Source organism: Pygoscelis adeliae, unplaced genomic scaffold (genome assembly GCF_000699105.1).
Source record: "Pygoscelis adeliae isolate BGI_AS28 unplaced genomic scaffold, ASM69910v1 Scaffold404, whole genome shotgun sequence".
NCBI lineage: Eukaryota > Metazoa > Chordata > Aves > Sphenisciformes > Spheniscidae > Pygoscelis > Pygoscelis adeliae.
In genome coordinates this window covers 475,238-491,616 of record NW_008824598.1, presented here as the reverse complement: position 1 = coordinate 491,616, position 16,379 = coordinate 475,238, and the positions used below count along the sequence as shown (strand labels likewise).

Genomic DNA, 16,379 nt, shown 5'->3' with positions numbered 1-16,379 from the left:
AGAAAAATAATGACAATGTTTAAAATATGACAGTAAGAGCTTCTGTCTTAATGAATACAAAAGGTCAACTTTAATTCTTAACTTGAAATTATTTTCCTTTTGTATTTATGAGTTGCATTTTAAGTTGCATGTAAGAGCACAGTACGTTTATCAAAGTTTTTAAGTTTTAGAAAATAGCAAGACAGATGTATCTTAAAGTCAAAACGGTAGTGGAGAATAAAAGTGACATCTTCTGCTTAGACTCCTGGCTAAATTCTGCCCATTTGCAATGATGAGAACAGGGTATTAACTGATTTATTATTCGTTTGGTTTTTTTAAAATGAGCAGGAATCTGACTCATATTTGAAAGACAAATTGCTACTTTTCAAGTTTTGATTATAACAAACCCTCAGTACTTCAATGTGTATGTCAACATGATTGCTGTTTGTATGAGACTTCTCAGTAAAGCTACTGCTCAGATGACATAATTAAGACAGACACTTAATATCCTATTTCCTTTCCAACACTTCAGCGTTCTTTGTTAAAAAGCAGTTATGAAGTGATGAAGTACAACCATATTAATAGCACTGCGCGCAAGCTCACAACCTGTCAGATTTTTCTGTCTACTCTGTGCTTAGAATCTGGCTTCAAGGATGCATAGGGGCACCCAGAGAACAAGAGGCAGTAAGAGCACAGGGCTTCAGATTTTGGGATTCATAGCACTAATGTGACGAAATACCAACATATTTTTCAGAATAGCGGCTGCCATCCACTTTGCAGGCAAACATTAGCTAAGGAAAGAGTATAACTACAAGCCTCATTGGAACTGCCATATTAAAAATACATTATCATAATTTCTTCAGATTGGTTTTAAAAATCCCTAATTTTAAGGATGGTGTACAGAAAGCGTTAAGTTTCCTGTTTCTCAAGGCAAGGTGGGAAGAAATACAAGAAGTAATCTTTCTTTAAATTTTTATTCAATTCTTCCAGCTGTATCATGGTGGCAATTGGGCATCAATTTCTATGTTAACCTACAAACATTTCTGACTTTCATTCTTCCCTCCACTTGCTAATTATAAATATATATATATAAACTCATTAGGCATTCACAGGTAGGACAAAAATCTGATCACACAGCTCTGTAGCTTAGTATGATGAAAACTGGTATTTCCATAGCTCAGACATCTCTCCATTCCATCTTAGAATGAGCAGCACGAAATTGTATCAGTTTCTCAGAAGTCTTTTCTTGCTTGTCACTGACTCAACCTTCACCAGAAAAGTCACTTCTTCCGAGTCCTACTGCTGTTCAAGTATGTTCACCTGAAAACATTTTATTCCAGATATTATGTATTTTTCCCTACTCATTTGAATTCAGTTTCATGATTTTTTTGCTGTTTCTAGTACCCTGTTAAACTCATTTGCATTATTGATTTAAATTCGTTGGGATTTGCAAATGTTGTTCATGACTTTTTCAGCGTTACCATACATGATTTACAGTCTCTCTTCCAAAACAATGATAGAGACCAGCGTCCATAAAAAGGGTCTCAACAGATTCCTTTGTTGTACTCTGAAAAAAAATCAATCTATGATGTTTTATCTTATGTTCTTTTCATGGTCACGTCATGAGAATCAATGTAAGAAACAAACTGAGTCTCAAAAGAACCCAAACAATAGGAACTCTCCTTCTCCCTAGAAATGGATCAAGTCAAGCCTAACTTAACACAACGATTAAAACTTATCATGCCTGTTTTGTGTGAACCAAAAAGCAAGTTTCACACACAATTGGTTTGGACCAATGTACACACAAATTGACATTCCTTCACTAACTGTAGGGTTAAAGACAGAGTTAAAGTCAAGTAAGGCTTTCACTTACACACACACAAAAAAATAGTAATTCTCCAGGTCAAGGTAAACTGGTAGCAAATCAGGAGGAATCTTGTTTCACAGCTACTGGCGATATAATAGCAAGACTTGGTAAGCTACTTGGTCACTTTTAGGAGCATTAATCTATCATATTTACCAGAACCAATTCTGATTTTAAACCACTGAAGTAATTTCTGAAAAGGCATGATAAATCAAAACAAGATGAAAAATACTCCTTGCTCCCCTCTCGCTAAAGGTAATAAAATACACAAAATCTGTATCATGTGGATTCTTCCCCTTCCTAGAGCCACTGCTTTAAGAGCCTATTGCCAATCTTTCAATTTTTTTTGTTTACTGTAAGAAAGCCAGAGCAATTCTATCTCTACTTCAAATACTAACATATGTACTGAACAACCTTTCTATTTTGCTACAGAGGAGCAGATGCAATTTTTAAACACGGGTTACTAAAGTTTAACCAAATTCTTCATGGAATTATTTTTAGAAATTAAATTACATACTGCATAACCATTCCCATGGAAGACAATCTGAAACGTAATGCCTATGTTCATAGGTTTTTCCACTGCTGTATCTCTGGCAATGCTTTCATTGAGAGGAAAAATACAGTAAAAAAAACAACGAAACAAACAGAAAACCCAACACAACAACCACTGCCTGTTCAGATATTAGAAGAAGTCTGTTTATAAACAGATCAGTGAATCTAACACAGGCACTCCATTCCCAAATCAAGTTGCATTTAAATAACACATAATAAGAAATATTGGAGGTGTATGCTCTCAAAATAAGAGTAGGATTTTTAGGAAAAAAAAAAGGGGAGAAAAGTGTGTCCTTAAAGCAGTTTCAAACAGAATTGTTTTTGTAGACTCACGCTCTTAAAAAAAGAGTTTTAATTTCTGAATTATTTACAACATTTTTCTAACAGATTTAGTGAAGAGATATTTACTTTTTAAAATTGTTGTCTCAACTAGGACACCAACTGGATTAACTTTACAAAACAGCTGTATGGATGTCGAATTCTAGAAGTCACTTCGTTTAGTCATTGCTTAAAAATAAAAACAATTAAAGAACAATTTCCCAAGGAGCTACTATGGAGCTGGTATTGCATAGACAAACCCCTACTGAAAAGCCAAACTTTCTCCCACTTCAGTATTTGCAGTTTTACTTATTCTGTACACAAGTATCCTATGAAGCTCAAATGTAGTTTAATTATGACATTGTTTCATAACTTCTTTATCCTATCTAACTGGAGTGAAAACTTAAAACAGCTAACTACTGCACTCTGTAAGATAAATATTATTAAATAAGGCATCTAAATGTATTCTCTAATGATAGAAATTCAGAATACTTAAGCGCTATCTTAAAACAGATTTATGGTTACGAGTGGCTTTGAGCAACACCTTCACAACAAAGCTTGATTTACTTACGGGGCTTGTGTGCGAGTTGTATATTCTTTGAATTCACTGTCATGTATGGTAAAATATGGCCTGAAATCACTGCAGTACTTCAACGGTGAAATACAACTGCAAGGTAGAAAGAGTATAAGCTTGTTTTATGTATACAATGCAAAATTTCATTAAAGAAACAAGCAATTCTAAAATTTGTAGTGCTTTGTTATATTCAGATCAAATTAAGTTGCACTCAGCTGCAATCCACAATGACTCACTTGGTCATTAGCTAGGAAGCTCCACTACATTTACCTAACCAGTGCCAACACGGTTTCTGAAGATTCTGATGGTGATGGTGCCATCACGACAAGTGGTTCTCCTAGCAGTACTAGTTCCCAAAGCATCTGAATGTGAAAGAACACTGGACAGAAACACCTAAAAACAGATTGAGGTATTTTAATACACTTAACATAACCAGAAGAAATTTGATTGTATTTGATTAAGAACTGGATAAAAAGAAAGTCTGCAGTAGTATTTAATAGTCATTTGAAAAATATAAAATACTCTTGTAAAACAGAGCATTTAATAAACTTGCTTATTTATTGCAGTTTCAGCCTGCGTGTTTTCAGCCTGAATTGTTTTTTAGCCAGCTCTACAGAAAAAGAATATTAAAAATATTAAAAACAATACTGATAAATGTTAGCTTGCAAGCCATGAGATGTGTGTTATGGAATCATAAATCTTTGACTTGTGGGAATTCACAACTAGGAATGAATCAGTCCAAACTCCTACCTGAAAAGATCTACTTCATGAACAGTCGGTAAAGCCATAGAGATCTGAGCATCTGCCTAAAAGACATCGCAATGCTTGTTTTTTAGTCATCAGAATACCTAGATATTAAATGAAATAATTTCCCTTAAATGCTTACAGACAGTAGATGGTATATACCCTAATTATTTACCACTACTGTACTACTGCAGTATGTACATTATCTCCACAAGTTACTTATTTTTGTGTGCTAAAAGCAAGATTTCCCCCAACACATACACCACTTATAGGCAGAAAAGATAGAAAATACTGAAACCGTTTTAAACAACGGCCATGCAGCACATGAAGGCACAGGCAGATTTGTTTTATATCCATCTTCTATGCCTAAAGATTTTTAATTTGGTTTTCATCCTCAAAAAAAACCCTAGTTTAGTATAGTTTCACCCATTAAAAGGATGTTCAAGTTCAGTAATTTTGTCAGCCAACTATCCTCTTCCAGAAGCTGGATAATTCTGTCCTAAAGTACTTGGGGTAACTGGGTTAAAATACCTTTTCTATCAAGAATCCAACTCTAGACTCCTCCACTCAAAGTTTCAAAGACTGTGGATTCTAAGTACATGAGGATTTGCTACCAATCTTTTACGAACAAGTTTGAAGTAAAAGAATGAAGGCAAGTATTTAGCTTTGTCTTGGGGTTATACACAATAGAAATATCTAATCTCTACCTGGTGTATATTCTGTACTATTGGCGTTGTTCCAGGCTTGTCACGATATGTTGGAATCCGCAACTTTGAAAGAAAAAGACAGACTTTTTTTCCTTGTATCGAATTCAACAGAGACTTAAAATGCTGATTTACAGACAAGATGTAACATTTAAAGAAGATATACTACAGTATCATGCTTAACTTACTCTACAGAACATCCACATATGTACATTGCTAAAGACTACAGATCATTGCTACAGGAATCAATATGCAATACTATTTAGTACCACATTGCACATTGAATGTTAGAATATGAAAACTGTAGTTCAGTTAAAAAAAGACTATTGATAACATTAGTCACAACTATTACAATAATTTCAGTAAGAATACATTTAAATGTTGGAGAGAATGATCCGAAACAAGGTTATGGGGTTTTAAGGTGGTATAGAATGACTTTTAGAAAAAATCCTCTCCTAAAACATCAGACATCCTGGTGGGTATGAGGCAGAATCCAAATATACTGAACAACATAAATACTTTACAGTCTGCATCTGTAAGTCTTGAGTACCACAAATTTAATCATATTGGAAGTTGGTGTGCACAAATGGATGTAATTTATATACAACAATTAGAACTGACTGCCCAAACAGTGTAAAAAAACCAGGGACAATACTACTGAAGATGGTAATTATGGCTTCACTCAGTTTATGAACACAATTTCAACTCTCATGGAAAAGAATTACTGATGAGATAAATGCAGGCAATACCCAAACAAGACATATCTGACACTCATCATTATCATCCAGCATCCAGAACACTGCTTTATTAAATTTCTGCTTCCAGAACAGCTTCAGAAACTTCTCCTTCCTCTCCCTGGTGATGCACATGCGTCTAGCCATAAACTTGAGAGTATCTGCTAAGAATGTACTTCCAACTGTAACCTCTGGATCCATCAAATCCATTTAATTGCATTTCATATGAAGATGCTATGGCTCCCAGAGGCCCAGTTCTTAGCCACCATTTAACCTCTACAGTTCCTCCCCATGCACTAGATATAACTTCTCTAACAGCTTTCTTCAGACATATGTCACTTTCATTGAAAATTATCAACAGACCAAGAAACTAATTTCTGGTGTGTGGGCCAAAAAAGATTTTTACTTGTCAAACTTCAGTAACAAGAATGATTTTCATCAATATATTTAATTTGCTTGACTACAACTTAACTCTCAGTATTTTGAAGTGTTATTTAATGTTTGATTTGACAAATATAATTAGCATTGAAGTCTCCTAGAATGCATATTCCAGAAGGATAATATAGACACTGCCATTAGTAGTTATACTGAAACACCTTTTTAATATCTACAAAAATTACATATTAACCTATGCACCATAAAAGATCCTCCCCTCCTCCCCCCAATCAAGGAACCTAATCAAGATCTCCCGGACCTTCACTCTGAGTGGAGTATACATGTATTCCTGTTCTGAAGTATGAGACGCTGAAAACAAGGCAGAATACAGTACCTATACAGTAAATGGAGGGGAAAACACCCTCAGAGAAAAGTAAGTGCAGGAGTATTTACCTTCATTATAATACCCATAATAGGCAAATGCAGTATTTTCCCTGGAATTGGTGGTGGCCAACGATCAACATCACTACAAACTTAAAAAGAGTATAATTTAGAACTAGTTTATATATGCTATAACCCATGATATTGCAGTCACCTTTGTGCACACTGTAATTTTAAATTAGTCCTGATAGCCCACAACATTTCTGCTTATCTCTTGATCACTCTATGAAGTTTTACAGCTTTTTTGACATTCTTAATGTATTATTTCATTAGAACTATAAAGGTTTTCATGTCAAGTAAACAGTATCCTCTTGTCTTCCATTTTTTGTAGCAACTAGACTTGCAATTAGTTGAAGAAATGTTGAGAAACCATGAAAGTACGTACTAAGAAACTCTGAAAAGAACACACACATTTATGTACATTAGCTACTGTGGAACAGATAAACACAAGTATTTGAGGGAAAAGCTAGCTTTCTAGCTTGGCTAGAAAGTTTTTCAGCATTTTGTTGTAAACAATTATGAATATAATTATTAATTCTAGTAGTTTCTGCAGACCTTATTTTTTTCATAATACAACCTGTCAAAAAAACCTGTTTATCTACAGGTGATTAAAAAATACAATTCCTTCATCAAGAATTGTTTCCACAAATTGCTGCTCAGTGAAAGCACAAAGACACGTTATGTTGTATAGGGCAGACAGAGTACAAAAGAACACAGCGCTTCCAGGCAAAGAGCAAATAACTTTCCTATTTGGCCCTCTCTGGCTGTTAAAGTTCTACAAGTAAGGCTGAAGCACCTGTTATCAGTGCTGCTCTGTTGCTTTTTCTCTTTGGTCAAAAAACCCAAAAAACCCTCAAACCCAACACCAAACAAAACAAACAAACAAACAAACCACCCACACAAAAAACCCTGCACTCAAGATGACATTTGTACAGTTGCTTAACAGAAGTTGTCAGAATGCCCAAAGGGACTCAATTTGTGAAGAGTGCAAATTAAGAATTGCCATCAGCTACTTGTGCTGAACAGCTGGTCTTTGAAGTAACTGGTATGTAGGTATATAGAATCATAGAATCATGTAGGTTGGAAAAGACCTTTAAGATCATCGAGTCCAACCCTAGATTAGCTCTGTTCAATGATCTAGAAATCAAGCCAGTTTGCTAAAGTTTCAACCCTCTACCCTGCAAGAAGACAGAAACGCAAACTAGAATGTGTGACAGTGTTGTTTGTTTTTTCTCCAGAAGAAGTATGTGATATTATAGGAGCTCTTCCAGAACAACATAATAGTACCACTACCTGCTTCCAGGAAAGCTTCACTTTTTTCAAAGTATTCTGGTGCTATTTGCTTAAGCATGGTGCGAAAGAGATGGACATAAGGTAGTTTGCTGATGAGGACCAGTGACTGGAATAAAAAGTAACAGAACAAAAAATACAATTTTAAGTTAACGCTTTTCCTCAGTTCTACTGGTTATCCTCAGAGAACGTCAAGTGTGATTTTTCTGACACGCACAAGCCAACCACACATTTGACTACAGGCAGCTGCAAACAAACAACTCCCAAATGTTCCCAACTTTTTGTTTTTAACAAAAAAAAAAATTTGTTCTGACTGTGCAGCTGGAACATAGCATAGCTGATATAAAATTAGACCAATTTACTATAAACTAACAATGAATTTAGTTAAGAGAGCAAGATACTCTTCCTGCTCCTTTGAGGTCACCGAAAAATAATTAATTTCCGAATTAATATTTTCCTAAAAGAACTGAAATTACCTTCTGGAAGTAGCCTCTTTTTAATGATTTGTCTCGAACTTGTCTGAAATATACATAGCCGTAGTAATATGCTGGATCTTTCTGCGAAAGAAAGGAAATAATTCAGCGCAACAACCTGATACTGCCCTTCTTTCTGACGCATTCAATATACTTTTTAAAAGCTTATTTCCCTGCAAGCTCCAAAGTTGACTAGATACAATAAACTAGAAAGATTACTCTGTTTATTGGCCTTTTTTTTAATATAACTACTTCAAAGAGAAAACATCAGTGTGTGGAAACAACTGTGCTTTCTGGCTTTACTATTTTTATATCTACATTCTCCTGACACACCATGAAGGCAAAAACAGAATTAATGTCCTGAGGAATAAATCAACACTCATAATTTTGCAAAGTAGCACTAAAGATTTTTGCAGTTAAAAACCTTAAAGCCCTGATTTGAAAAGATAAAAACTGGTCTTTCAATGTATTAGTTTTATAAAAGATTCTTGGAGTATTAAGGAAGCATGCTCTCACATTTCAAAGATAAAACATCATCTTCATCCTTCCTACAAGCAGGAATTCAAGTATTTGCCACATAAACAGATCTAAATTGAGTTTGAAAATCAGACTCCCACTAGCATAGTTAGAGGCCTCAATATTCCATAAGGACATGATGAGAACAACTTTTTGGCCACTTCCTCTTTTAGATAACTGCTCCACCTTCAAAACATGAAGGGTGGAAACAGAGACACACATCTCAATTTTTTTTTTTTTTTAAAGTTATAAAGCACTTCAGATTTCCAGTAAGGTAATGGTTTTTACAATTTCATCTACAGGTTTCTAGTCAGTAACAAAACAGGTCTGCTCATCAATTTAATTCCTTGCAGTCCAAAACCCATAGTAAGAAAACTTAAAGAATAGTTAACTGAACTAATTATTAGTTAATTATTATGATAATGACATGCTACAAAAAACATTTGTTGAGCTTTGTCTTTCAGGACATCCAGTTCAGAGTTTTTGTTTTTCAAGCATTAAATTTAAGCATGAAGACCCATAAATTAACATTACCCAGAAGAAATTAACTTCATTTTCTCTTATTGCCAACCTTTAAGTAAACTGGTAGATCTCTATCCAATTGGTCCAGAAAACAACACAATGAGACTTTCCTTCCAGAAGACCGTCGAAATCTAAAACAAAACTGTGTGTCCCCAAGACAACCTACATAGGGGGAAGAGATAAACAACAAAATAGACAGTATTCTGAGTTTGAGCCTTCTTTAACATGAGGACTTGTCTACAGCCAAAGAGGTAAAATAGTTTTGGTTCATTTATCGTGCGCTGCTATTGTAACCATCTATATTTTTATAAGTGAACAATTTGGCATCTTTGGCAACAATAAATAGCCTACCTTCAACAAGAAAAAAAGAAAGTCTCTGCCTCACAGTGAGTTTATTAGACTGTCATGTCCTGAAACACCTCTACTAATGGCTGTCCTCCTACTGTTATTACACATTTTATTCATCTGCCTGTATAGTTCTGATTATCTTAACCACATGCCATTTCTCTGTTGAATGACTGCACTTAACCTTTTTTTGACACCAAACAGTTCATACATAAGTCACACCACAAGTGTGTATTATGTTGATCTCTTATAACTCCACATGCAGGCCTAGGGCTCAGTATTTTTGAAAGTTGCAAAACTAACTGCAGAAAACTGAGTGAAACTGAGTATTACTTCCCAGTAATTCTCCCAAGGAGTGAAGCTTCCCTTCATTTCTATCAAAATTAATTTCTGAAAGAAATTACTCATGTAAGTGACTAGAAAAACCAATTGACTTAAACTTACAGCTACTGTTATAGCAGTAAGTTTCCAGCTGGCAAAGGACACTTGCTTCTCCATATTGAATCTAACATCTTCATCAGCGCTTTGCTCTTACAGCTTTTGGACATAACTTGCAAAGACCTCCAGGAAAAAAAAAAAATGAAGTCACTACTGATCATCTGAACTCTTCACAGCTGTCCCGTCTTACACATCAGCCAGTGCTAACTGACTAAACAGTAAGGCAGAGCTCCATTCTCCAGATAACTATTCTTCAGACTTAAAAGCTCAATTTCATCTTCTCTTTCAGCCACATACGTACTGCTACAGAAGCCACAGACAGCCCGAACCCTCAGTCAAATTCACTGGCTGTGCAACTGGCAGTGTAGATTAATACTGACGCGTTCAGAGCATTCAGGTCTGAGTCTTAGAACCCCTTGAAGTTGCAGCAGGAAACCCACAATGCATGGAGACAAAACCAACAGTACCAAAACATTGTATGATGGGATAACCATCCAATTCAAACAGGTAACTCAAGCAAGTGCTTAGCAATATGGATCCAATCATAACAAAAAAAACCACTGCACATGCCAATAACAAAGCACTAAATATTTGCTCCAAGTTTTCATAGCTAGTTCCCTTCATGCAAAGCAAAAAAAAAAAGCTATTATAAAAAGCTATACACAGAAGACCTAAAAGTAAGTTACCCTTAATCATTAATATATTGAAATATTATTCAGAATATGACAGCTTCTTATATAACAAGCTATTCCGGTATGTAGAATTTGAAAAGATTGGTAAATGTCTATTCTTTCTTCAACTATCCAAGCAGAAAAGGCAAAAGCATTATTTTAAAGATAACTGTACTAGGAAACTTAGCTTAAAAAACACAAAAAGTGTCATGATCTAGTACCTGATTAAATCAAATTCTCCCCCTACGTTCATAGCCACTACAAGTCCTAGAATGATATCTATTCGTACTTGTAAAAGAAAAAAAAAGTTGAATTAATCTTTTCAGCCATGAAAACCTAAGAAAGACTGATGTCAAATTTAGCTGCAAGCTAATAATTTCCTTCACTGCTACATTACACAAAGCTTTTCCTTTTATATTATGGCCTATGATGAAAAAATAAATCGTAACAGATAGCATACTCTCCCAGCTAATTTCTAGAACGCAGGTTTTACATAGGTAATCCCTCTACATCATTTGAAACTTCAGCCTACCAAGAACGATCAAGAACCTAAAGGTTCTTAATAGGGACATTATAAAAAGCAAAAAGGTGGGTTTTTTTTCCTTGCTGAAAGTAAATCCTCCTTACATATACCTATTCTGCCTAAAATAACTTTATTACCACTCTTATTTGGAAAAAAAAAAAATTAAAAAATCAGCCTTTGTTCCTAACGCATTATTTTGTACCATCAATACACCTTTTGAAGGCTGGAGACTTATAACCATTAACAACAAGAGTAATAAGAAGATACAGTTAACTCATCTTCTCTTTCAATAATAGAAAGAAGCTCTTCCTCTATTTACATACAGGATATCAAGAACAGAGAAAATATCTTAATTTTAATGACATTAAGACAAAGAGGAAAAATTAGCCAAGATACTTTGTAAAATTGACGTAAGTTTGCAGAAGGCTGCCATTGATTAATGTTGCAATTATTTTGTCCACTGCTTTGTTAACTATTCAAGGTTGGGGAGGTTCGAAGTAAATACTTGGCATGGCATCTAATCCCAAGGGAGATAAATCAGAAACATCTTGGACAAACAGGGCATCTTGGCTTGTATAAATCAGGCTGTTAGGAGATAACTTGTTTTATCAGCAAAACCACAGGAATTTGGCTGCAACAGCTGAAGCATGAAACTAAAGGTGAAGGAGAGTTAATTCCAACAAGGGGAGATCACGACCACCGACTCACGTCCCACTGACTCAAGAAACCCTCCGACCCAAAAGAAGAGAAAGACTGAGCATGTGGACTAATTAGCATAAGAAGTGAGAGAATCATTTAACCAATAGGTGACAGAATATAAATAGCTCTCCGATTATCAAAACTTCACACTAGTCTTTTGTTGGCTACCACCTAGCTCCCTATTTTGCGCCAACTAGAATAGAAGAAATGGAAATACCTCGCCTTGGTGTGTAAATCGGTGTTGCGTACCGGGTAACAAGCCCGCATTGGGGACAACAAAACTACATGAGAGCGCTCACACACATATTAAAAGCACACATCTGCATCACCCCATATCAGAGTTGTTACGCTCCAGAGCAACCAAAAGTACAGAGTAAGAGCAGTTATAGGAACAAGTCTGTCACTACAGGTTTTGACTTTTGTAAAGAAATAAATGTTAAAGGAAGTGTATGTACTTCTGCCATATCTTTTTGCAGGTGGTCCAAGTCATCAGCCACGTGCCTCCAATTTCTCTTTGGCAGCAGAACAGTAGAAGTTTAGATTAAAGAAAAATTTAGCAAGCAGGACCACACACAGCAACAGAAGCATCAAGAAAAGGGAAAATATAAGACAGCCTAGGTTTTCCCTTTACAACTGTTCTTTCTAAATGCTTTTGAATTTAAAAGTCAGTTTCACTTATATGAATTTAGAAAATACACATTTACTCCATCAGGAGTAGATGGTTCCATATCCCTTCCATTTGCTTTATTAAACCATTCAAATTCTGTGCCTACAGTTCTCTCTACAATGACAATATTATTACTTTGTTGAAAAGCGAGATTCAGGTGTTCATCCCTTACTTACAAAGTATTCTGAAACATCTGCATATGTGTCATCTGGAAGGTCTTATACATTCACATTCCTGATATTTCATTTACATAAAACAAAGAGTTCTCTAACCCTACTGCAATCACAGTTTTATACTTAACCTTATTTCCAACTTTTCTGTGTTGTAATATTAAGATATTCATATAAGTATTTAATCTAAAACCATGAATTCATACTGTCAACCTCTATCTTTTTTAACATAGCTTAGTCCAACAACATATGACTACAGAGTGAAGGAAGCACTTACCCGAATTAGAATCTGGAAAAGACAAATAGCAAATATTGGTTTTCTAAAGGGTGGGGAAAAGAAAAGAGAGCCATTATATTTCCTGAAATTACTAAACTAAAAACAAATTATATACTTCTACAGCAACCATGACTCACCTCTTTATCTGAGAGTTTTGAATGTGGAGGATATATTACCTACAGGAAAAAAGTATTATTTTATTTTAAAATAAACTGAGTATAAGCAGTAAGCTTCTATTAAATATTTTTATGATACAATCCTCAAACACCTGCCTAGCCTTAGGCTATTTTCAATGGTAAGCTATTAATATTATGTCTCTGTTCTTATTTTTCATATGCTTTTAAGCTAACTTGATCACCCATCTTTACAAGGTATTTTGGATGCCAGCTGGAGACCATACAGATACATTAAAAGATTCAGAGTACTTGAGGTTTCTGATGCAACAGGTCTCAAAGGAGAGCAAGATTACACCCTTTAGATTTAACTTGTACATACGAAATGCAGTAGATTGTTCCATAAAAAGCCAACAGCACATTATTGTCTGAAATCTGTTGCAATGGATAGTTAGGTGAGAGTAATCAAAACTCAAACCACCCTCTATATAAAACAACATCTGAATACTAACTCTTGGAGGATGAACATTGGCCCCAAATGAGAGCTGGGAACTGTGAAAGCTCAAGGAATACACTCAAAAAGCCGTGACATTTGTACTGACAGAAAAAAAAGTACATTTATTTAATATGTTTTTACAAAGCAGAAATCAAAAACGATGCAACACAATATAAGATATGGAAGCACCATAATTAAAAAAAATAATGGATGTACAAAATCAGTGACTATGCAAGTAAGTGAGAAAAGAACATACAGGAAAGAGGACAAACCCGAGATACTTAAATTTCATCTAAAAAGCTGCTCAAAAAAAACCCCTCAAAACTACTGAAATGGGTGGCTAGCTTGTAAGCAAAGGAAATGCAACATAAATTCAAACATTATGTTTCAAAGGTTTCAGTGCTTTCATAGATGGGAACTTCTCTAAGAACATCAGTTCAACGCAAGAACACTTAGTCTACAGTCCTCGTATTACCATACCGCTAACATCCAGTTATCTAAGTTAATCTTGTTTGACAAAATGTAATTAATGTATCTCCTGATAATGTAATGCTATCCTACTCTATAGAAAACAACAAATATATCCACTGGCTGGTCTCTGACTAAGCAGGCTTTCTGTCCCCTGGCCGTAAAGTTCCCGATTCATTTCTTCTTCCCTCAGTCCTCTATCCAATGATGTCCAGGCACACAACATACTATTAGTATAACTAAAGCTAAAAGTAGGCATATGGGTGAAACACCTGCATACTGCATTTAGTAAAGCTATCATCATCTTTTTTTAATCTCTTAACATTTTCCTATGCTATCTTATGCTAAGCAATACACTCAAATGTACCTTTTTCAGCAGTTGTATGATGCTGAAATGATCTGCATCTAGCCAGATGACTGGAGTACAGACCAGAACCGAATTCATACTCCTCTTCCTCACTAGCCGGTGTATCTTCCCAGAAGTCGAAGGAAGAGGAGTAAAAACAGATGTAACTGTTACCTCTATCCTGTCACATCTGCCCAGCCCTTCTGACCTGCATGGGTGGCCATGTCAGAATGATGCAGTGATAATGAAAGTAAGCACAGCCCAGGTGAAGTTTTACCAGATTTCACAATGTTCTGAACAACCTTACTAAAGAAATCCAAGTTGAAAAGACCATGAACACCATTCCTGCGAGCTACTGCTATGCCTGCTGTTCATCACCAGAAGGTGTTGAAGATGAAGCTGCCTATCAAAAGCACAAAAGCAAAGGGGAAAAGACAAGACTGCAAGGGAGACACAAAGAAGCAGAAGTAGTGGAGACCATCACTTCCTAGTTTCCAAATGTTTGCCTCCATAATCTAAATGTCCTTTATGTGTATTTTACTCCCCCCCAGAAATAATAATCTAACTTGCTGGACAGGAAATAAAGCAAAAAAGCCCAACCTATAGGTGAAAGAAAATTAACATCGTAAGTGTGGTTATTGGAGGAAATATAACCTTGGCAACTACTTTGGAACTCTTCTCCTCAAACACAGTCATAAAAACTTTCTTCTAGAATTGCAGATTTCAGCAAAGAGCTGCTTCTTTCTGTCTAAGGAGCTTCCAAGAAAGAAATAAAACATCGTCTTTTGTGTGTGTGTGTGCAAGCACAGAAGTGCTTGCTTTGCATTTCCGTGTCTTTTAATATTCTGTACTGTTAAGTAACCTAATTGTTAAGGATTCCAATTGAAACTAAAAGCTAATTATTCCTCCTGCAGCAACATAACCGAAAAAACTCAGGCCTTAGTTATGTAGACATTTTAAGTTTCATTTCATGTGTCCATTCAAATAAAATTAATGGGACTGTTAACAGTTGTTTGCAGACAAGACAGAGGCTACTTTGTGCTTCCCTCAGCCACCGAGCACATTATCTGCTTAAGTCACAGGTTAAGGCAATTCTTTTCTTTGTTGCTAACACCACCTTATAACATCAGGCAAATATAACTCAGACAATCAGCACAGTGTGCTGGTTTCTTATTTGCATTTCTCTTGCAGCCAACAATGCATACCAATTATGTATTTTAAATATTGTAATAGCTAGCTTAGTTGAATTTTAAGCCAGTCTGCCATACATTTATGCTAACACCACTTTAAAAAAAAAAAAGGAGAAAGAAAAAGACAAGACATTTTTCCCTGCACACCAACTGTCTGCTGCACAGTCATGCGGTGAATATGGTGAAACAGGACGTGAAACTGATCCAAATTATAATTATTCTTTCTAGTTTATTTTTCAGCCCAATCAGTTCCCTAACAGAGTTCCACCCTGCAATTTCATAGATGTTCGCCTGTTGCACAAAATGGCAAAAAGCAGCAGGGAGTTAAGAAAACCTGCAGTTTGTGGCAACGTCACTAACACATCATCACAGTTTGTCATTCGTTTAATGGTGCAAGGAAAACGCTTCAAACATTTAGATAACTTATTTGCATACCTTAGAGATCTAGAGAAAACTATTAATTATGAAGACTACTTGCATTCACGCTATTATTATACTCGTAAAATCTTGAACATCTAGATGTCATGGAAGTTAGTGCTATTCGTATATAAAGAAAGCTGATAATGTATTTAATACAAACCTTGGCACGAGATGAAAACCATTCACAACGGCACACTGACGTGACAACCAGCATAATGAAAACAGTTGCTTGAAAATAATTAATTAAACTCACCTCACGCTCCGTGACAGCCGTCTCACTGGCAAAGGCTTTCCCACAAAACACTCCCTCCCGCTCTCTCCGCTCTGTCAGACCTCACTGAAGCACGCTCCCGCCCCTCAGTCGCCTTTTGGGATTTTGCACAATCACATTTCTCTCGAAACACCGCCGAGCTTCCCCCGCTGCCGTGCAACACCGGGACCAGAGGAAGTGCCCGATTCCGCGGGGCCCT

At 35.8% G+C, this 16,379-nt stretch overlaps 1 protein-coding gene across 1 annotated transcript in view; it reads right to left on the bottom strand.

Moving 5' to 3' along the window:
• DENND6A (DENN/MADD domain containing 6A) overlaps positions 1-16,379 on the bottom strand; it is a 31,824-nt gene that overhangs the window by 14,292 nt on the left and 1,153 nt on the right. The window contains exons 2-11 of the mRNA XM_009322329.1: positions 13,014-13,052; positions 12,877-12,919; positions 9,136-9,248; positions 8,052-8,132; positions 7,579-7,684; positions 6,298-6,377; positions 4,739-4,801; positions 4,038-4,093; positions 3,558-3,680; positions 3,285-3,380 (exon numbers count right to left, since the gene is read on the bottom strand). Coding sequence (XP_009320604.1) covers positions 3,285-3,380; positions 3,558-3,680; positions 4,038-4,093; positions 4,739-4,801; positions 6,298-6,377; positions 7,579-7,684; positions 8,052-8,132; positions 9,136-9,248; positions 12,877-12,919; positions 13,014-13,052 — 800 coding nt within the window. The remainder of the gene's footprint in view (positions 1-3,284; positions 3,381-3,557; positions 3,681-4,037; positions 4,094-4,738; positions 4,802-6,297; positions 6,378-7,578; positions 7,685-8,051; positions 8,133-9,135; positions 9,249-12,876; positions 12,920-13,013; positions 13,053-16,379) is intronic.